This window comes from Mastacembelus armatus, chromosome 23, assembly GCF_900324485.2.
Source record: "Mastacembelus armatus chromosome 23, fMasArm1.2, whole genome shotgun sequence".
Lineage (NCBI taxonomy): Eukaryota > Metazoa > Chordata > Actinopteri > Synbranchiformes > Mastacembelidae > Mastacembelus > Mastacembelus armatus.
In genome coordinates this window covers 12,049,977-12,073,291 of record NC_046655.1, presented here as the reverse complement: position 1 = coordinate 12,073,291, position 23,315 = coordinate 12,049,977, and the positions used below count along the sequence as shown (strand labels likewise).

Sequence of the window (23,315 nt, the reverse complement as noted above, 5' to 3'; positions counted from 1 at the left end):
GGAGCTCGGAGGAGCTCGGTTCGCACCTCGGGTATTTCCGGACTCTGGGTTAAAGCCCCGCCCCGCTTCATTCCTGCGTTGTTTGAGGACAGTAGGAAGATGGCGGCGGTCCCGCTGTACTGTGTCTGCCGGCAGCCCTATGATGTGAGCCGGTTTATGATCGAGTGCGACATTTGTAAAGACTGGTTCCACGGCAGGTACGTAGGTTATAATGTTGTTAATGGGCACAGTCTTTTGGAAGCGACAAACACTAATTGTTTGTTAAAGAAAGGCGACGGTTCGAAGCGGTGTTGACTGGTGGCTAACTTAGCTCGCTAACGCTAGCGGTGGGCGACGGGGGCTTTAAACCATCTATTGACACGACTTTACGAAAGAAAGTGGGCTTTCCTTTTCTGAAACAAGCTTACGTTAACTTTATTTATCAACCAGCGAGTCTGAAATATATGTCAAATACCGGAGGTCTTTAGTTGTGTTGGGAAATTGCCTCAAATTGAGCCCAACAGCAAATAGTTTTATCTAACGTTACTACATATGCGGGTCTAGCGGGGTTGCCGAGCTGTGTCAGTCAGCCTGGGCAGTCCAGAGCTTGGCGGGTCAGTGACATACAAAGGCAGCTTGTTGGTCAGTTCCTCGTAGAAAAGTTTAATATTGGTTTTAATGTGATGTAAAGGATTAAGAGAGAGAGAAGTCAGAGCCCTGGGTCTTAATCTGGCTCCCCAAATCAGGTCAGTCCAGGTAGCAGTCCCCTTTTAGTTGTAGTTTAAACTTTTGTTCTTGTTTTAGGTAAGCTGCATTAAAATAAACAACTTCCAATTATTCCTGTTTGTTTGGTCAATATCTGGAGTTTTTGTAAATAACATACATTAATATATATTTTTTAATGTATAGTGAATTGATGTAGTGTGTTTACTTTGAGCTTCTCGTGTTTGATATATTTTTAAGTGGTTTGTCTAATTGCAAAACAACTGGTAGAGAACAAGGCTCTTGTTTTGACCGGGCTTTTGATTGACAGCTGGAGAAATTTAAATCCCTCTTTCAAACAGAGGAGGCACATGGCAAAGGACCCCTAGTGGTGGACAGGGGGATTGGCAGACACATGTCCTGAGCTTCCTATGGTTTTGTTTTTCTGTCCCATTTCATCTTTTATCCATATATCTACAGTGGGCTGTTGGTGGCAGAGAAGCTTTTATGATTCATGCTGTGTGTGGGGGTGGGTGGGTGGTGGCTGTCAAAATTGTAAGGGGAATTTCATTGTTGTGTAATGCAATCCTATTGTGTATCTCTGTGTGTATTACCCAAAATGTCAGATTTCAGTCAACCTTGCTGTAGTCCACACCCAGCAAGTGCAGTGATCTGAGGTCAAGATCGTTCTGAACTTTTTTTTTCTGACATGGCGGCCTAATTAATAACACAAATAGAAATTTTCCTTGTGCTATCAGGGTTTCCCTCCTTTGACAGGCACTATAAAGCCTGCTGCTGTGTAGCTGAGCTTGTACTCTAAACGCACAAGAAGGGAGAGTTTTTTTTGGATAAAGAAAGTATCTTAATGTTGTTGTCAAATTATATAATGTGTGTCAGACTCCGGTAACCAGCTAAACCTGACTTCATGTGCTTGCAGTTGCCACTTGTGAATGTGGATGTATGTCCATAGGCAGACAAAAGTTGCACATAGCCCGTCCTTTGATCCTTTGAATTGGTTTGTGTGGGTGCATTGCCATGGAAACAGTTTATGAATACAATAATCTGTTTTTGCTTGTGTTGAAATGACGGAAGCCATTGCGTAACCACGTTAAGCACGCTGCCAAAAAAACTTGCTGGACAGAATCTGTGTTGTGTCAGCGCCAAAAAAGACTGGCTGGCTGTATGTCATGTGCCAGCAAGAAAAGGAACAAATGTTGGAGCTTCCCCCATTGATGACTAATAAGCAGATACACACTCACACACATACACACGCAAATGCAGCAGAGCTCCAAAAACAGCCACATTTCCAGCCTCTTTCCCACGAAGCCAGCCAGAAGGAAAGGGATATTCTCTGGCTGTGGATGATGGCACGTTGTTAGAGTGGAAAGAAGAGGAGCTCAACCTCCCAGTGCCTGTTTGTGTGGAGAACATGTCTCTTTCTCTTTCTGGAGAGTGTCCTGTTTTCCATCACTTTTATCTCAGCATCTTGGTACACCATATAGTATAGGACTTTAATTTTATTTATTAGCATTGGACCAGTGATTACTGAGGTAACTGAGAAACAGAAAAATGGGTTTTTGTCTTGATAAGCTAGTTTCAAATTTATAAATTTCGCTCCCAGTGGCCTGATATCGTGATATTAACATTATACAGACACATTTGTGTGTTTTTCCTGGCTCTGTTAAGATATTTTTTATTGTTTATGTAGCTTTGAAATTCTGGAGCAGATGAACACTGCAGAAAACACAAACAAATGATGAACAATTGATTTATTGACTAACAGAAGATTCATCTTTGGTTCAGAGTACAAATATTTGAACTTTATTTACCATTTAGATCCTCAGTTAAATTGTATGACCTGCTTCATTAAACTCGTTGTTTCCAAGATGCCAGTTTACATCAACTCTGTGGAGTGCAGTTGGATTGCTGGAAATCCTCAGCAGGTCATGTCAGATCACAGGGTTTACCCCAGTATAAGTGTCAGCCACCCCAGTCTGCCTGTTGTCTGATTTAGGTATGGATGGAGGAGGTGATGATAGAACAGTGGGGCTTGATGGGACAGAGGGGAAGATTGATGGTAGCTCCTGCAAGCCAAGTTCAATGCACTATCCGTCAATGTCGCACAGACTATGAGCACGCTAAAGAGAGACTGATAGTCTCTACAGCGTGCCTTTTTGTGTTTACGCTAAGTGGATGGATGGACGAGTGTAATTATTCTTCTGTTTTTACCACTGCTACGCAGGAAGGAGCCATTTCAGTTTTAGATGTCTGATAAGTTAATTGGCCAAGTAAAGAGCAGCCTCATAGCGGCTGTTAAAAGCTATGTATACATTCATTAGCAAGGCTCTCTCTGGGGGGCAGGGAAACTGCATTACATTTAGCTTCATCAATGTTGATTAGGGGTCAACAGCCTCATTTATTGATTACCAGTCAGTTTGAATTATGATATCAAAGATACAACAGTTCTGCCTTGCAGTTCAAACTTTATAAAAAGACATCTAACTTAGGGATTGTTTTGGTCCTCCCAGCGTCATAGCAAATAGAAAATCAATGGGAGGCTGTCAGTACTGACTAAAACATGAAATGGGCAGGTAACAAGTAGGCGATAAATTGACTTCTTTGTTAGCTTATGTTCAGAGCAATAATCTCTTTGGAATTTGTGATGTACTGTAGATTTATTATCGACCAGCATAGAGAAGATTGGATCCAAAAGCCTGTCAGTCTTTAGATGAATTCAGACTGAGTGTATTGGCCGATGTATTTCAGCAGCAGACATTCACAAGACTGATGACTTTGTAGGTTTTACAGGGGCACTGGGGGCCTTAGGACAACCATGTTGACGACATGTGTGAAAACAGAGCCCCAGTGCTAGGAGCCTCAAGGCAACTCAACCTGCACCAAAAACAATTAAGTTGTTAAGACTGCCTGGGGATCCCTGATGCCCCATAAACAACTAAGTGATCCTTCTTTGTTGTTTACCAGCTGACTACAGAAAGGCTCATTGTTTTCTATTGCTCTAAGCATTTCAGGGATGTTAGTTTTTTCGATAGCTACATGTATCCAAAATTATTTAACCAATAAGGCTGAAACGACAGATCCCTATCCATCTTTCAGGACTCCTATCCAAGTCCAGCATTGTTTATGTAAGCTGAGTGCATTAGAAAAAGGGCAGGAAGACTCAGGTATTCCTCTGGGGTAGATAAACTGAGCCAGGTGTGTTTAACTGTCTTCATCTCCTTTCTCTCTGTCTCTACCAGCCATCCGTTAGGGATCTGCCAGCTCACTAATGTAGGCGTGTCACTGCCACATGCAGAGCAGTTATTTAGAGCTTAAAATAATGGCAATGCCCGCCTCCAGCCTTTGTGTTTCTGCAGTGATCATTGAGGACAATGAACCCCTCACAGTGCATGGACTAATGAATAAGCCGTCTCAGTCACACAGGAAGGAGGCCCTTGATGAGAGGAAGTGGAGGAAGAGGGGTGTTGATAGAAGGGGTTTAGCCAAGTACACACATCTCCTCACAGTCAGGCAGGGATGTTTTGCTTGGTAATCTGTTGCACCGCCGTCATAGAACAACTCACCAGTCTGAGTAAGACGGGGTTTGGTTCTTATCTTGTGACATTTTAACCGTTGGCTTTGATATATACAGTGTTTTTGACCTACAGTGTATGATAACATTATCTCATGAGTACCATGCTGACGTCAGATCAGTTGTATCCAACCTGATCTTCACACTGATTGCTTTCCACTGAGATGGTAGTCACGTTCTTTCAAGAGCTGTTTTCACTCTCACCAGCTTTGCAGTGATGCAATACATCATCAAGCCTGAGCAAGGCAGTAAATACTTGGCGCTCTTATACTTTTAGCTGACCCCCCCCCCCCCCCTTTGCATTTTGTCTAATCCAACCTGGGTGCCTTGTTAAAGAATAATCATTACAGGTGACACATATGCTGAGTCAGACCAGCAAATGTGGCACAGTGCCCTGATTTCCCACTGTAGAATTACATAAAGGAAAGTACCAAGTCAGATGAGGACAACAAGGTCACCACAGCTGAGCACACGCTGCTCTCACACATGTCGGGGAACCTGGCGGCAGAGAGCTGTGACTCATGCTTTCCCCCAGCGAAGAACCACATGTTTGAACCAAGATTCCTGATGTGTTAGCTAGGCCTAATAATAGAGCCAAACACTGTGCACTGTTATTGTTGCTCACCCGCTTGCTCATGTGCAGCAACAGCAGTGCTTTTTCTATTCACGCTCTGTTTTTAATGTTTTTTTTCTCCTCTGGATGTTGTAGGAAAAGGAATGCTTTAAAACTGATACGTCTGACTTTAATTGAGCTACTAAATGGCAAAGCAAATATTCCATCAGCTCCTGAGAAGAGCTGCTAATTTATTTGTTTCAATAAGTCACTTGGAATGATTAGGGCAACTGAATGCATCTTATGGCCCTTTCACCCAGTAGAAAATGTTACCATCATATATGCTTATCAGGAATTATTTGTCCAAATGTTTGCTGTGCAGCAAATAATAGCACCAGGTTTGTGTGCGGTCAACAGCCGAAAAGGAGCTACCGTTGATATCCTGTTGGTGTACCAGAGTGATGGTGGCCTGCATTTGCATGAGCTCACCCCTTCCTGATGCGTTAATGGCCCTCGCCTTTACTTCCTTTACAGTTTCCTGCAAGTGCTGTAGATAAATGCTTATAGCTGGCTGCGGTCAGATTTATCCGTCCTGCGGGTTTTTGCATTTAAAAGCAGAGGTTTGAAAGCAGCAAAACCCATCTTTGATACCATGTTACTCTGCTTTCGCAAGCTGATGATTGTTTGAAGACAGTAAATACCATGTTTCTGGTCAGAGTGCATGCAGTTTAGTACTGGATTGCACAGGGCAGTTCCTTCCTTGGGGTCAGCCATCATAGAGCTAATGGTCCTTAGAGGCATGTTTCTTAAACAGCCAAATGAAAAACAAGCAGAGGAAGTGAATCAAATAATTGCATTGGCCTTGGTCATGTGAAAAGCCAGAGTAGTGTGAGTAGTATTGTTGTGGGTTTGTAAGTTAGTAAGAATGCTTTTGTTTGATCTTATCAATAGTAAGTGGCCTGTCTGGAAGCTTCAAATGAGATTTTTTTGTTTTTTATGTCTGTCCAACAGACCTCTGAGCATATAAGCAAAGTAAAGCAATGGCCAATGGTTATTTCCAGGTCAAGTGGGGACATACGGTAGTGTCTTGTAAAAAATAATTTTTATCTTCACACCACAAATCACTATAAAGCATCTGTAAGAGTTGCCTGTTAAGCACTGTGGGTCCTTTGTGTATGACCTCCCCATATTTTTGTGCACATCACTTAACCATAAAAGTGACCAGTGCACATGGTGAGTCATAAACCTGCAGCTTTCAGTTTTTCTAACTCTGATGTTATTCACTGATGTCTGTGCAGGCTGAATGGTTGCTGTTCAGCCCATGCTGCTCTGGAATGGGGCTCTGGTATGCAGCAGAGGAATGCATGTGTGTTGGTGCCTGTGGTTTGGCTGTTCCATGACAGTCGGGGGGTAGCGGTGTGAGTGACAGTGTTGCAGATCCATGGGAGAAAACGTGAGCCACAGACAAAACCTACTATCTGTACAGGCAGTCGATGCTAAGCCAAGCTTCTGACCTTATGGCGAACTCACGCAGTGTCAGCAGAATAGGAAAAACAGGAAACCCTCCGTTATTCTGACTTGGAAATGCTCACACTTATTCCAAGCTGGTTACCCATACTGCTGTTTTATTAGTCTTGGCATTTAAGTAGTTTATAATTAGGAGTTTTAGTTATTTGAGCAATTCATTAACAGGTTAAACCAGATACAAACGGTATTTAATTATCTTAATATTTACTTGTAGGTGGCAGCTGCTGTGGTCTCTGTGGTTCTCACCAAGTGGGAAAGATCATGGCTGTCAGAAATGCCTGCTTTTTCTGATTACATCTCAGAGGCAGATGTGAAAAATTTTCTGACTTGACTGATCGTAAATTTGGTCTAAACTGTAGCATGTGAATGCAGTGTTAGCAATAGGGCCAGTGCAATGTTTGTGTTCTTACATTGCTGTTGTGCAAAGACCATGGGAGCAAAGGTCATTTTCCAGACCTAACTGTACTTTTCTGTTTGAGTGTTTATCTCAAACCTGTGACCTTTGACTTCTCTTAACATATAAATTAGCTTTGATAGTGCGACTAACTTGGATTTGATTAATGTCTTTTCTCATGAGAAAGCCAGAGAGAAGACACAAGGGTGCCCTTACATTTTGCCTGCTGGAAAATATGCTTTTGTGAGACCTGTTATTAATCATTACCTACTTCATCCTATTCTTCAGTTACACTCTTACACCTTCTGGTTTAACATTTCATGAGGTTTTCCAAAAACCAAAATAAAATGTCTTGAATGAGATTGGCAAAAATGTGGGAAAAATCTTAGCTCCTAACCCTGTCTCCTGTCTGTCTCCAGCTGTGTGCAGGTAGAAGAGCATCTTGCTGTGGATATCGATGTTTACCACTGTCCCAACTGTAATCCTGTACATGGACCCTCCCTGAGTGAGTAATGCGTTCTGTCATTAGTAGCACTGTTTCCTTTGCTTTTATTTCTCTTTCTCTTCTCCACAGTTGTAACATGCATTTCATCAGACTCTCTCCTCTGATACTCTGCCTTGCATTTACCTCTGACTCTTTAGCCATTCATTATTCCCCTTCCACCTCAGTCTTGTTGTATGTTGGAACAGGCCTGGGGGAAAAAGGCCACTCTGCAGTTTTAGTCAAGTCTGATTTTTGTTTTTTTATTTTTCTTTTGAGGGAGTGGAGGATGGATGGGTACACATTAACAGGCAAATTGAATGAGCCCACCACTGATTGAACAAGCTCCTCCATCTTTTAGCTTTGTTTTTGAGTAGTGAATTAATGTCCTTATGAAGAGTGGTGGTGATGTGCATAATTTACCACATGCCAATGAGATGATAAAATTAACAAAACAATCCTATCAACCTGTCTGTGTTTGTTGCAGTGAAAAAGCGCAACAACTGGCACAGGCATGATTACACAGAGCCAGACGATGGATCGAAGCCGGTGCAAGCTGGCACCCCAGTATTTGTTAAGGAGCTGCAGAACAGAACCTTTGCCAGGTAGATATTAGCATGGACACATGCACGTTCACTTAGAAGTTGTGTTATATAGAGTTATGGAAATATCTACTGTAAAGCTGGAGTTCCATTCAGTAATGTCGTGTTACTTGTTGCTGAAATAGGAGACTCTGCCAAACAGTTTTCATGTTTAGTTCTTTTATTCACTGTAATAGAAAACGATTGTGCCCATTGTGACTCTGAGGCTGTGAACTTATGATCTTGTTTTAGTGCCGACGAGATTCTGTTGCGAATGAAGGGTGAGCACGTGACACCCAGGTACCTGGAGAGACATGGCTTCAACTACCCTATAATGATCACTGAGATGGAGGGCCTGGGACTCAAACTACCACCCTCTACTTTCTCTGTAAAAGATGTGGAGCAATATGTGGGTAAGAACCCGTCATTTAAAAAAAAAAAAAAAAAGGGTTTATTCTGTAGCGTAAACTGTTGCCGTCAGCCGTATCAAATTTACAATAACACATTAGTGTTTATCCGCTGGGAAGGATGTGGGCTCTGTAACTGAAAGACACAACAGCTCCACTCTGCTTAAAAGCTAATGAAACCACCCAACACCAGGCAGCTAAGTGGCCATTGCTGAGCAGGCGCCATTTGTGTGTCAATTTGACCAGGTCTTCAGGTTCATGGTGTTTTAACCCATTTATCAGGCATCAGGTGATGGCTGAATGAGTTCTAAATGAGTGAAGGCTAAGCTTTCATTGCCCTCTCTATGATCACTATACTTCCTTATTGAAACAGCCTGCCACTTCCCAGCTCCTATTACAAGCCCATTACCAAGCCCACCGGTGTTTTTATCATTAAGTTCAGATTACAGGCTCCCTCTCTCACTTTAGCTGTCTCCCATGCCCTATTGAGCATTAAACCAAGGCACAGGTGTTGTGACCAGGGACTGAGTGTCGGGTTACGTTTCTTGTAGTTGGAAGACAATGGGACAACGCTGATGTCCTCTGTGACTCAGTAGGGTCTCAGTAGCTTAGTGTGTGGTCAGTCATTGAGCCCAGCACTGGAGCACTACTGAATGCCAACATGTTAGGATGGAAGTTGCATACAGTTTGTGCTGGAGATAGATGTGATACTGACACTCCATATATTTAAATCCATAGCTGTATTATAATTTTTGTGATCAATGTTGCATGTGGTGTCACAGGTTGGTGCTGAGGTTCATCTATAGACACATACAGTTATGCAAGTGAAGAAAAATACATGAATATCCAAGAATGATTGATCAGTCCCAGAGAGTTAAATGTGTCACTCTAAAAAAAAGGTTTGGCATAACAACAAGCAGAAGTGCATTCCCCTTCCTCTCTCAGGTTGCCTGAATGCTGACACTGCAAACTTTTTCAGCTGCAAACTTCATTATCTTTTAAGTTTGCAGTATAGCTCTTTCTTTTGGGTGGTATTTTCACCTGTGTTACAAGTAGTAGTAGTTTAGCATGAACATAAACATTTTGACTTTTTTGTCAGTACAATATTGTCTTCAGTTGAGTCAAGAGTGTCATCTAATGCTAGTGACTACTCGACAAAATGACTGAAAATATACACATATAAGTCAATTCACTATATAAGTCGCATTACAAGCCAGAGGAGTAAAAAACATGTGACTTATAGCCCAGAAAATATGGCACTTAATCACCTCTTTAATATTACCGATTGTTGTAATATATCACAGTGACGATGGTCAACTCAATAAGCTCAAGTGCCTCCCAAGATAGTCTGGAAGTGCTGTGGATTTTGGGTGTTTATTAAAGGTTTTCTCTTGCTGTTGTTTCTGAGTGTTGGGTGGTTTCCAGACAGCTTTGTTTCTCACCGTGTAGCTGACTGCCTTCACTCCAGCTGTTCTCTGTCATCAGACGCTGGCCAGCTGGGCTTTAGAGGTGTCTGAGTGCAAGTGCATGTGAGTGCATATGTGTGTGTGAGAGAGAGAGAACATGCAAAAGGGTAATAAAAAAAGGTGTGTGGGAGGGGTGTGGGGAAAATACAACAACCAGCTGTCTTGCTACACACACACTGCACCCGGGTCCTACTTCCGGCCCCACATGTCATCCGAGTGTGATTTGTGGCGTCCCAAATGTTAGCTGTGTGTTATGAGTCTCTGCTCTTTTTTAGCATCTGTTTTGTGTCTCACATGCACCAACACACAGCATGCAGCTTTTGCACAGTCTTTCTCACATCAGTACACATATTTCTCTGTGCTTGAGGTCTCCCACGCACACAAAGGCATTAATCACAGCAGCCCTCTTACCTCCACCCACTCCCCCCCTCAGGGACATGGTGGTCTGGACAGACTGGCAGATTGTCTTGCTAGTTTCTCAGTACAACCCCTCCTCATACTGCCATGTTTGTGCCAGTTTTCCTCAGGGCTTGATTGCTAAGAACTTACAGAGTTGCGAGCAGGCCACTGACCCCAGTGAACCCCACACCCACTCAGCAGCCATTTAAAAAGTTAAAGATATTTTTCATTCAACGGTCAGTGTCAACAGAATTTCTCTGTCTAATAATTCATCGACTAAATAGCATTTGTCTGCAATCTAGGTGGTGACAAAATCGTTGACGTTATAGATGTGGCGCGGCAGGCGGACAGCAAGATGAAGCTCAGTGAGTTCATCAAGTATTTCACCAAGTTGCATCGCCCCAAGGTCCTCAACCTCATCAGCCTGGAGTTCTCTGATACTAAGTAAGCTGAGCTGCATGTTTTTCACACTGCTGGCTCAATAAGCACAGAATTCATGTTCTGAAGCATCTTGGAGCAAATAGGAGAGAACTGATTTAGTGGTTGTGGGTTGCATTCATTCAACTCTTCAGGGTGACTTATTTTCAGTATCTTGCTCAACATACTTGGATGGGACAGATGGCTGAAATTAAATCTGGGACCTTATGGTTTTGGGATAGTTTTAAAATACAATACCAGTCTGACACAGTTCAGTGGGAGTGTATAAAACACTGCTGTCATTATTAAGTGTAACTTGAACCTCTAACCTTTTTGTGGTTTCACTTTTTGCCTCAGGATGTCAGAGTTCGTGGAGGTTCCTGATGTGGCTCAGAAGATGTCCTGGGTAGAGAACTACTGGCCAGATGACTCCTTCTTCCCCAAACCTTTTGTCCAGAAGTACTGCCTTATGGGAGTCAAGGACAGCTATACAGATTTCCACATAGACTTTGGAGGCACCTCTGTCTGGTACCATGTTCTCTGGGTAAGTGTGAGCTTTCCAGTGGTTTGCATGTGGTTGTAAACCAAGACAAGCTGTTTCACAAAGACATGTTCAAGAGCAAATGACCCCATAGTTTTTTAATCTACGATGAAGCTTCCCTTATATTTATCAAGATCAGTGACTTTTTAGTGTGTTTATCTGCTGAGTTATTTGGGACAGGCAGTTGTGGCCGATTGGCTAGCACTTGCCAAAAGGTCACCTCGCTTCTCGCATCACATTATCATCACACAGCTCCAGGGGCAGCACTGCTGTGTCCATGCTAATGATGTCACCCCTCTTTTCTCTAAAAACTGTAGCTGACACAAATTTCAAACTGGGTGGGGTTAGGGTGTTTTATGGGAGGTTTATAAACCACATTTAGTTTCGTCAAAGTTTGATACCCATTAGCTCATATTTTCTGTGTTTTGCAGGGTGAAAAGATCTTCTACTTGATCAAGCCCACTTCTGCCAACCTTGCACTATATGAAGCATGGAGCTCCTCGCCCAATCAGAGTGAAGTGTTCTTTGGGGACAAAGTGGACAAGTGCTACAAATGTGTTATACCCCAGGGAACCACCCTACTCATCCCTACAGGTCTGTAATTATCTGTGCTGCCTGTGTGAAGTTTCTTGTATGACTTTTTATGATAGTAGTAGCTAAAGGAAATCTACCTCTGACTTTCAGGATTCTTATTACCTGCAGTCCATTCATTTGAGGAAAATCACTTGCACTTACATGCAAATGTACATATATGTTATGTTATAAATGAATTAAATATGTACAATTGTGTAAAAGATTTAGGCACTAAAAGGAAAATCAGGATTGTTTCTAAAATAATGTTTTAAATAGTTTTCAACATTTAACCAGTTAATAATAGTATCTACCTACTGTCACAAAGACATGGATTGATTGCTTTAATTCCCTTGGTACCACAAACATTCCACACCAGTCTGCTTGGAAACAAGACCCTGACATGTTTTCAAGTGGTCTTGGTCTGGTTGTTTGGTCTGCACCAGGGTTTGAATGACACCACCAGCCCAAATGATCTGTAACAATGGGGGAATGCACCAGAGTCTGTTTAACCAAACCTGTTCAATCTGTTTAGGATTAGGTGTGAAAACACCCTCACCCAGAGACTAACTTGTACTTGACCAACTCAGCTGAGCTGTTGTTTTTCTTTTTACATGCATTCAAACGTTAAAATAATCATGTTTCCCATGGCTAAGAAAACACGGGCTTCTGGAAGTTCTATATCATTGCCAAGAGAAAATAACAGGGAATTTCTTCCTGAGCACCAACCTAAACAGTTCTTAAAACAGAGTTCTTGTATAATATGATGAAAGAAGCAATGTTAATGTTGTAGATCAATTTTTACTGCACGTGAACTCTTCCATTCCTTTAGCAGCAGCACTGTGAATTTAGAATTTGTGTCGAGAGGAAAAAGATGTTTTGTATTTCAAGGCACTAAAAGAATATGACATGCTTGTATTCATTGAAGTGAAGCTAATGTCTCCAGTCAGACAGCTATCCATCCGTCAGTCTCTCAATGGACTTTTTTTCCCCCATGCTCCCAGCCACACAAAGCTCAGCCCGTCAACTGCTGGACTCCTCAATCAGTCCTCCAGCGTTCTTTCTCAGCAGGCTGGACCAGTATTGTAAAGATGGCTTTTGGCAGGGAGGGTGTGGAGAGGTGGGATTTAAGTGGGGGTCAGAGAGCACAGTAGGTCAGTCAGCCAGTGCATTATCAAGCCTGTCTATCAGCCTTACACCAACCCCCCAAACTCTGCTTTCTCTCACATCGTGTTGCATAAGGAACTCTGTTTATCTGAGGGAAACGCATCATCTTAATAGACAACGTTATCTGTTTGACTGTGGGAGGATAAGAAGTTTGTTTTTGTATGTACACATGTGGGTCTGTTGTGCATATTCAGGCATTTGGGTGAGATATTTCTCCTACCAACATACACACATTCACACAGAGCACTCCAATCCCTTGTATATTTGATGAAATTGTTCAGTATTAAGGTGTGATGTTAAGGGCTGTTAAGTATAGTGTTATTGCAAATCAGTCACTGGATAAGCTGTGTTAATGTTTGTGCTCTGGTGCCCCCTGCAGGCTGGATCCATGCTGTTCTCACCTCTCAGGATTGCATGGCGTTTGGAGGGAACTTCCTTCACAACCTCAATATTGACATGCAGCTCAGGTAAAATAGCTCAGACAGTACTTGAAACAGCTTGTTTATATATATATTTTTTTTTCTAGAAACTGTTTTGTTCTTGTTTGTTACTCATTCAACTTTTTTGTATTTCATGTGTTGGTTTATAGGTGTTATGAAATGGAGCGTCGTCTAAAAACCCCAGACCTCTTCAAGTTTCCATACTTTGAGGCCATTTGTTGGTATGTGGCCAAGAACCTCCTGGAATTGCTAAAAGGTGAGAGTCAACTATTCACCTGTACGTCATACAATATTAGACGTAAGATAAATGTTTTACAGCTGTCAGAAAAGTAAAGGGATATAAATGTATAACCAGAGGGTAACAAAAAAAATGTGCATAGTCTGAGTGAAAGTAAAGTACAAAAACAACTTTTAGTAACTTAAGTGCCAGAATATATTTTGTCATAGAATCCATCCTGTTATTTTTCATTTCTTTTTTTTTTTTTTCTTTTTTCTTCCAGAGCTACGTGAGGACAACTGTCCACCGCCAACATACATAGTGGACGGAGTTAAGGCTTTAATCAGTGCACTGAAGACCTGGTTGAAAAGAGAGGTGAGAGTCAGCCACAGCGTTCTCACGGTCACCTGCACCTTGTCCACAGTCCCAGTGGTTATTGTTACACAGCAGCTGAGCTCCAGTCAGAGGCGTCACCACTGTTTGTCCTTATCTTCTGGATGTGTGTCAGTGGCCAACAACAGACGTCTTTCTGTTCACGTCTCCTGTCTGAATGTGGTCTCTTGTATCTCGCAGGTAAACGAGCCCACTAGTGAGGTACCAGACAATATCAGGCCTAACCATCTCATTAAAGAGCTAACCAAGGAAATCCGTTACCTGGAGGTAAGAAAGGATCAGATGATAGAGGAGGGAGTTAGACCTGAAGCATCCACATTGGGTTTAAATAAATAAACTTGCTAAAGGAAATTCAGTATGCAATTCAGCATGTTTTGTTTTATTTTGTCCTTTATTCTGTAGGAGGAACCAGTCAGTGGCAGTAAGCCAATGAAATCTCAGGGAAGTGGTTGCGGAGTAGGACCTGGATCAAACAGCTGCCCGGCCACTCGCTCCGCACTGGAGAGACTGTGCCAGGCTCGACGGGCAAGAAAAGCTGCCAGGCGGCTCAGGGAGCAGCAGAGGCATGCCCCTAAGGTGCCCTCCAACCTGGACATCTTAGAGCAGCACACCAGGGAAGTGCTGAAGAGGCTGGAGGTGGGGCCGCTTGAGGAGGTGAGGAACAAAGAAGCAAACAAGTGTTGTATGTTCTCTTTTGGATTATCTTTTTAACATAGTTGTGCGATTTGAAAGGAGTTTGTGGGCATTATTGTTTGGTCGAAGCAGATCACAAAATTGTCTTGTCATTGTCAGCCAAAGTGCTGATTTATAGCATGTTTCATATCAAACAGTGTCATTCTGTATGTGTGGTCTAGAAAACCTAATGGATTATACACTGATTCTGGTCTGTGCCACTCAGGATCCAGCATTCTGTGCCAAGGTTCATGGGAAGCTCAACAAAGTATCAACTGCATCAGCAGCAGCTGCTGCCGAGTCTTTAGAGGACAACCACCTACGGCTGATGCTGGTCAACGGCAGAATCATCAGGTGAGCACTCACTTCTTTCTGATCAACAACAGATAGACATGAGGTTCTAGGAGATCTAAGTATTTCTCTTCTTTTGTTCACAGTTAAGATTGTTTTTGTTTTATGGAGGAGAGGCAGTATTCACATATGCATGTTATGTTTGTGTTTCCAGAGATATGAGGCAGCCGAGCAGCACCGTGGTCAAGACGGACGGTGAACGGTCTGTTTGCCAAGGTCCACCTAAGACGTGTGCGGATGTGAAGTTGGAGAGGACACAGGATGGTCAGGAGCAGCACAGCACAGTTGAGAAACCCACGCTCCTCAGTAAGTCAGCAAAGACAGGATTTATTAAAGCCATGCTTTGAGAGAGAAGGCGTTGCTGCCATCAGCTGATGTTCTGTTGTCGTTTCTTCAGGGGGTCTAGAGAGGGTGAAGACTGAACTCAGGGAAGAAGTCTCAGGACACTCCAGTGTGTCAGACATGGAGTCAGACAGTGACTCTCCCACAGAGGTAAATATGTGTAGGACTTCATAAGATTGGAAGGAAAACCAGTCAGAACTAACATGACTGGAACTAACATCATTAAGAGTCTTAAGTCAGTGTGTTTCTGTAGAACCTCTGAATCACACTATGAGGTTAATGTGGTTGTCTGATGTTATTCTTTAGGTTTGGTAATGTCACTGAAGTATTCAATCGATTGTATTGATTATATATTTAATTTGAATATCAGTTTATTCATTATGTACAATCCAGTATTACAGTGTGGTGTTGGTACACACATTACTCGTTTAATGGACTAACTTCTCATGCTTTTATTAATGATGCATCTTCATCAATTGCTTTGTCAATGTAGCGTAAAGCATCATTGTCGTCATCCTCTTCTGATGAGGATTCAGAGAGTTCCCAGGAGGAGGAGGAGCAGGAGGAGGAGGAGCAGCAGCAGCAGCAGCAGCAGGAGCAGCAGGAGCAGGAGCGGAAAGGCTCAGGGCACACCACAGAGCTGGACCAGTCTAGCCAGAACCTCAGGCACAAACACAAACCACTCAAACGGTGATAAACACATTCAGACATGTAAACAATTCTCCCATTGATGTTGAAATGTCTATGATTTGTATGGGCAGGTATTAAGTATTTCTTGTGTGCCCCTTGCAGAGACCGTCCTACCTCACCCAGCACAGAGCAGGCCATTCAGGGGATGCTGTCTATGGCTGGCCTGCTGTGCTCCTCCAAACCAGAGAAGGTAGCCTCATCCCAGGAGCCCTGGTGGTCTAGCCGGAACCAGTGTTCGCCTCTGGAGCAGAGGGAGGCGGTGCAGCACCAGCGCCGACTGCAGGGGGACAAGAGCCCGATGGACAGCCAGGGCAACAGCAGCAGCGAGGCCTGGGACAATCAGGGGCTCCCCAGCCCCCTCAGCCGAAGCCACGCCACCAGCCCAGAGACAGAGTACCAGTACTGTGACCCCTCCATGTCTCCACCACTGCACCCTTCCAAGAGGCATGCCCCTAACCCCCCACCAGTCAGCAATCAGGCCACGAAAGGTTTGGAAATCTGGTTTTCTATGTTGTTTAGAGCAATTTTTTAATAATGTATTTCTCTAGTCTAAAAATATATGTGCTGAACTGTAAAGGGATTGAAAAGATATAAAACATGAATAATGTTTGTATTCACAAAGACTAAATGTAGAAACCTTACTAGTGTATATTTGTTTCCTGAGTTATTAAATAATAAACAGTCTTTTCATTAGTCAACTTGTGTGTGTGTGTGTTCTGATAAGCTGTGATCGCATATTTTATAATTTTGACAACTTATGGTCCAGATGATTTATCAAAAAAGGAAAAGGCAGGCTAATTGCCAATGAAATGAATCCCAGGTATTTGCTATAAAACAGTTAAACCCTTTATGCTGGACTCTTATATTCTGTCTGGTTTTTCTTTCAGGCAAGAGGCCAAAAAAAGGAATGGCCACAGCCAAGCAGAGACTGGGCAAGATCCTGAAACTCAACAGTAGACAGAGTCGTGTCTTTGTCTAACACTCCAAAAACATCAGAGGCAAAACAAGAACTTGGCTGTATTCTTGAAAAGAAAAAGAAAAAATTGTATTTGTTACCAGACACTTCAGTGCTGTAGAAAATGGGGGGGGGGACAAAAAACACACTGCCTGGAGACGAACGCAACTGAACGAAGCTTGACACGTAAAACACGCTCACTGTGCATGCTGAGGAGACAGGGTATTGGATTTGAAATAAGCGAGTTCACGACTTCACTACAAGCACACTAAGAACAAAAGAGCAAAGGAGCTTCACGAAGAGGAAAAGACAAGCAGGTTATGAAATTTTCTGCTGCAGGGAAAAGTGGACTGAAGCTCCTGTGGGCATTCATGTTGACTAAGGAGATGGAGGAGGTCTACCAAGCAAACACAAAAACGCTTGCTTTGCCAGGGGGACAGCAAGAGATGCACTGCTTCTGATGCCAAGATCATCTGCATCACATCTACTAATATCTCCTCTCTCCTCTGAACACCCCCTTCCACAACCTTCACTTGCTTCACCGCTGCGAACAAGATGGAGGAGCAGGTGAAACGGAGCTATCTCTCTTCCAGGGTCTGGTTTTCTTTTTTTTCTTTTTTTTTTTCCACTGGCCCTGGGGGGGGAAACACGGCGCTAAGGAGTAGGCGGCGAACTGAAATTTCAAAATGGTGCTTATTATTTGTACTTTTCTCCTCTCATGCTTGTCCCTTCCAGTCCTCACTCCCCCTCCCTTTATCTCAATCACACCAGCAATAATGACTTTGCAGAGAGAGGAAAGTGAGAGGCAGCACTATGGTGCATTTTCCCCTTCTACTTAATTCATCCATAAAGTTGGAATTATGGTTTGTATAAAAGTCTAAAAAGGTGCATTACAAAATAAACTCTCAAATCTGCACTGTTTGATTAAAGGGGCGTGTGTTTTCTGAATGGTTGCTCAAAGTGCTGCCTCTCAAGTTTGTTTTAAATAGGAATTATGAGTCATTCACTTTTTTTTTAGATTTTAAAATGACAAATGACTCACGTGATCTTGCTTAATTTATTCCTTGTTTTATCTGTGATGTTTTTTTTAATGTGTTATTTTTATGGAGTCTGAATAATGTATTTATTAATTGAAAGAGATGATGATTTTATTATATGTTGACCCTAAATCCTCAGCTATTATGAGGGATTTTTCCATTATAGGGTTTTTTTCCCCCCTTTTTTTTTTTTTAAATCTTGGACACATACTTTTTGTAAATGTGGATGTTTTAGGGTTCATGTGACCATCATCTGTTGAGTAGCAATTTACCAACTCTTGACCTTCTCTTCTGTCACGACTCTTCCTCCCCAGTTGAATTGTTGAATTGTATGTTCTGATTTCCTCCTCTCCCTGTAGCCAGAGGTGTTGGTCTATGTGCGAATAGAGACTAGGGTTAGGTCAAAAAATGTCAAAGTCTACACCTGAGCTTCTCCAACTAGTGCCACTTGTCATTTAGCAAAAAACCCACAAGTATTCTGAGCCACCGTGGTTGATCCAAAGTAGTCTCTGTAATCAGAAGTGAAAGCTTGAGCAACTGCAATGTCAAGAGCTTTTTTTTTTCTTTCCTTTTTTCCAATAACAGTGCCGATGTGTGTTTTGCTTGGGGTGCGCATTTCTTTACTCTCAGGGAATGATGCCATGGACATAACCTTTGATTAACCACCAGCCACGTCATGGATGCAGATGTTCTGAGCACTCAAGACTTTCACCTCCTGCTCAGGAGTTGTTGAGGTTTGTTTGTTTGTTCCATTGCTCAAAAATTATTTCCTGGTTGTGGTTTTCATGTTGTAAGGATAAACTGTACTTTTGCCAGTCAGTCATTTTACAGTAGGCTACTTTTACCACCTGTTAACATGAATTTGGTTTTGTCCCCCACTGCTTTGAGCCCAGTTACACAAATGCTTGTTTCAAGTCAACTAAAAGACATTTTGCTCATGTAAATGACACCCAGGCTAACTGTTGCCAAGTAGCTTTAAGACCACTCTTGAACAGCATGAGACTTTGAAAGCTTTGCTCAGGTTGAATGGTAATGCACATGACCTGTTAGTGACTGTGATCAATCAAACAGACCTGATGTTTCTCATAATCCTCACATAAAGAACCAACTTAACAAAATTAGTGTTCCTCACATTGCTAGGCTGATTTCCTCATGTTTTTCCCTTACACTACACTTTGACCTTTCAACTCTTTGCATGTCAAGTCATGAGCTGGCCCGCAGGCAGGGTTTGTTATAAGCTGTAGTACAAGATCTGTCCCTTTTTGCTTTCATATGCAGCTCTCTTGGCATTTGTGTTATGTGTGTTGGTTCTTGCGATGGTTTTTCCAGATTTAAATTGCTTATGATTTAAAATATACAAACACTGGCTAACTGTGACACTGTTAATGCATCGCATTTTGTTTCTGCATTTCAAAAATTGCGTGTAAATAAAACTAATGAAACATACGTCGAGCCTCGGCTACTAGTAATTTTGCCCAATAATAGCTTCATGTTCTTAACAAAAGTCACAATTTTACAGCTCAAACTGGATTTTAAGAAGTTTGACACAAAAGATGAGCATTTAACTTAAAGATGGTTTTATTATTTGTCTATATACAACAGAAACATGACCAGCAGCTTGAATTCCTCGAGGTGATCTACAAACAAAAGAAAACAAATGTTTACACTCTATAAAACAAATACAACATATACTATACACTCAGAAGTTTATTTGGTACACTTGGATAGAATGACTGACACCCAATCCAACACTCCTGCAATAAATTCTCTTTCATGAAAGTGATGTTTAGTTATAGCTCTGATTCTGAGATGTGTTGATTCAACTGTGCTGTTTCTTTTATTTTCTAAGACAACAGAGGGCATAGTTTTAATTGCTAGTTATGACAAACTGACACTTATGTTATTCTAAGTGGCAGTGACAGAAAAATTGTGGAAACGCTACTATGCTGCACAGGTAAAATACCTTACTGGGACGCTAGAAAAGCTGAGTTAAGACAAAAGATAACTTACAACTAATTAAGCCACTAAACTCACTTTGTTAGACAGGCCATTGATTAGTAAATGCACTAGTAGCCATTTCAGCAAGGAAATAAATAAATTACCTTATTCCTCGTCATCCGGTGGGATACCAAGCTCCTCATCTGTCCATTGGGAAGCATCAGGCCAGGGAAAGTGACCCTACGGAAAAGTTACAATTATGTAATGTGCCCAGAGGTGCACCAGTTATTGCACACGAGTGTACAGACCAAACCTGATTTTTTTTTTTTTTTTTTTGGCAGTTTACTCTTCTGCATAATAAGTACAGGAGTACACACTTACTATTATGTGGACTTACCAGCACTGCATCGGGATCGTGCCATAAGTGCCAAAGGATCCAAAACCACATAGCACCACTAAGGATCTCGGAGTCAATCTTCTGTTTCTTGGTTAGCTGTGGATACTGCCTGTACTGGGGCTCGATATGCGGACCACCGCTCGCCCTATAACATTAACAAATACATTTAGTATTGACATTGAGTCAGTGTTAGATCATTTTGAACGCGGACTACAATATAAGTCACTGTTGTGAGATTTACTGACTTAAATGACTTTAATCTATCAGTTAGCCAGTTGTTGCTATCGCTAATATAACGTTAGCTGCTAATACATTAGCGCTAGCCACTGGACAATACTCACTTTCTGTTCGTTAACCTTTCTGGACCACGTCTAAGCAGCCGAGTCCCTGCCCGAAGGACTCCCAACGCCCTCCCAAAAGAAGCCATTACCGCTTATTTAGCAAATAACAGTCTTCTTTCGGGTATTATTTCAAATTTGTACGAGGTACTTCTCCCCTCGTCGAGAAGTCACCTTCTCCCCTTGTCAATAAACGACCTCCAAGCAACATCAACTATGATTGGATATCAAGTCACAGACGCTGTTCATCCTCTGTCCTGATTGGCTGAGAAAAAACATTTCCTAGTCATAGCGCCCCCTACTGGTCAGCTGGTGGCACCTGTGCCTGCCAAAACTACACGTTTCTTTGTGAAATTATTAGTTACTATATATTGTATATCATTAAAAATAAATCATGAAAAAAGTATCCTACAGTTATACATTTAAATTGCATGGACTCTACCATTAGAGTATTAGAGTATTTCCTTTATATGCAGCTTTCTTACGTCACTACAAATCTGAGGAACTTGCTACAAATGTATTTACCATATTTAGTTAGCAACCACAAAGATAACATATACAAAACATGTAGAAATAGGGACATGTTAAGTCAAATAAATAAATGTTTTTTTGAGTGCAAAATAGTATACAGAACAGTATACAATACGAAGAACAACCTAAAGAAACGGAAGAGCCCAGGGTGTTTCAAATTAAATACATTTTAAAAAGTTCTACATATATGAATTGTTTTCACAGCCTTTTTATTATTTATGTATGAGTTTTATATACGAAACAACATTTTCAGTGTGCAAAATTAGGTCTCTGATTACAATATTTACATGTACATTTTTGCCAAAATGATTAACACGTTTATAATTAAATGTTGGTCTAAATACAATGTAAATGTTAACGAATAATTAAAGTTAAATGATTATTACAATCTCCGACAACCAGAAAAATGAAGGGAAAGACATAAATAACGAACGGCCCGCTAGATGGGGTCAAAAGCTCAACAAAGCCAGTGAGGGATAAAGTCGCTCGTTGTGTTATCCATGACAATACGTTCTTTTCAGGCCATTTAATTATGATAGGAAAAGATGCAGAGGAAGACAAAGTGCTTATGCAACTGGATACACACAGATCTCAAACCTTAAACTGCAGAAATGTAATTAGTCTTCTCACGTCACAATTCCGAAACAAAATACGCTTTTGTCGTCTAGCAAAGCAATTACCCAAACTAAACCATGTGCTGTACATTGCTGCTGCGCTTTTAAATTAAATATGAAAACAGGAAATCACAACACTGCGGCGAGAACGCGCACGGCGGCGCCGCCCATGTGTGCTCGACTCGTGCACCAACAGGAAAAAAAAAATCCTCGACGCCATCTTGTTCCCAATAGTCAACGCTAACCAAGAAAGGAAGTATTTTTATGCCCAGCGCAAGTAGTCCGTTTTCCACTTCATGTAAAAAAAAAAAAAAAAAGATAAATCGTCGATTCGAGGGTTTCGGCTTCCACCCACCGAGAAGCCTCTTTGTGAGACAAACTACACACGGATGGGGCTTTGTTAGCTAATGGCGCCCGGTGGAGCTGCTCTCCGGTTGCGCCCCTCTCCCCTCTCAGCTCAGAGCCCGCCCACACATACCGGCTGCATGACGTCACCGCCAACCAACCGTTTCTCAAAAATGACCAGTTTTCCGTGATTTTTTTTTTTTTTTTTTTTTTTCTACCGATCAACGGATCCCAAACCGAAATGTGCGCCATAATCTTTAACACACAAACAGATACCAGATCATCTTCAAAACCGAAACACGCGGCGGGAGCAGCGATCATTGATTTAACGTTATCCTGTCCGTAAAAGTCGACAGCCACCGTTCAATCGCTGCATCCTCTTAACAGCCGTTTCAGGACATTTCCATGAAGGCGGCTCGCTCGGCCAACTTTTATCTTTTTATCTGCCTCCGTCCTTCCCCAGGTTTATTTCAAACCACCTGGCTGCCCGTGCACCAGCGGCTGCAGCGGTCCTGTGTGAGTGCGCATGCGCGGGAGGATGCGGTTTAGGGTGGGGGAGGGTCGATGCATGGAAACGATGAGAACATCCTCTCTCGACAAATGATGTCAAAGGGGTTTCTGCACACATTTATGGGCAGATGACAAGAACCGATTTACCACAACAATAAAGCTGTCGGAAATAACACTAGATTTTTGTTCACTGTCAAACACGCTTTGGCCTATGTTCTGTTAGTTAGGGGTTTAAATTGCAACTACAGGTAATAATTACAGGCCATGTTAGGCAGAAGTTCCCCACAAAATAAATTTTGTTTTACAGAAGCTTTAATTTGAGGTTTTTAAATTCTCCAAACTTACGTGAGTATGAGTGTGACTGATGTAAAAATGTTTTAAGTGAAGTGAGTTTGTTTATCCACTACATCGGCCATATGTTAGCAGTTTTTTAAATTAAGATCCAATGTGAATTTTTAGTGTGTGATATACTTTCCTGTAGGGTATGGGCCTGTTTTCTTTGTGATTCAATCTTACTGGTCAGTGTTTCATAGGCTATCCCTTCCTAACATCAGTTCAATATACAAAACTGCTCTTGTGTAAGGGGTTACATAACAGCTTAGTTGCCTCCTACTGCGTTGGATAGTGGATTTAGGTGCTCTTTTTCAGCCATGCCACTGGTAAAATAAAGGATTTTGGTTCAAAATGGTGGTTTACAAAACATTTCAGTTTTGTAAACTTAGCTACATGGCAGTAAACAATCTGGAACCCTTCGTGTCCACTTCATATGTCT

General features: G+C 42.0%; 2 protein-coding genes across 2 annotated transcripts; one reads left to right on the top strand and one right to left on the bottom strand.

Moving 5' to 3' along the window:
• Positions 1-86: 86 nt before the first annotated feature.
• Positions 87-19,316, top strand: kdm7aa (lysine (K)-specific demethylase 7Aa). Its single transcript, XM_026326737.1, has 18 exons — positions 87-197; positions 7,164-7,249; positions 7,713-7,830; positions 8,059-8,219; positions 10,381-10,522; positions 10,853-11,039; positions 11,468-11,630; positions 13,153-13,240; positions 13,363-13,469; positions 13,714-13,805; positions 14,004-14,090; positions 14,226-14,477; positions 14,722-14,849; positions 15,001-15,152; positions 15,244-15,338; positions 15,682-15,878; positions 15,981-16,366; positions 16,766-19,316. The coding sequence occupies exons 1-18, from the start codon at positions 100-102 to the stop codon at positions 16,855-16,857; spliced, it is 2,631 nt and encodes an 876-aa protein (XP_026182522.1). The 5' UTR covers positions 87-99; the 3' UTR covers positions 16,858-19,316.
• Positions 19,317-19,424: 108 nt separating this feature from the next.
• Positions 19,425-20,763, bottom strand: ndufb2 (NADH:ubiquinone oxidoreductase subunit B2). Its single transcript, XM_026326738.2, has 4 exons — positions 20,547-20,763; positions 20,206-20,350; positions 19,973-20,048; positions 19,425-19,507 (listed from the first exon to the last, which is right to left on the bottom strand). The coding sequence occupies exons 1-3, from the start codon at positions 20,630-20,632 to the stop codon at positions 19,974-19,976; spliced, it is 306 nt and encodes a 101-aa protein (XP_026182523.1). The 5' UTR covers positions 20,633-20,763; the 3' UTR covers positions 19,425-19,507; position 19,973.
• Positions 20,764-23,315: the final 2,552 nt, after the last annotated feature.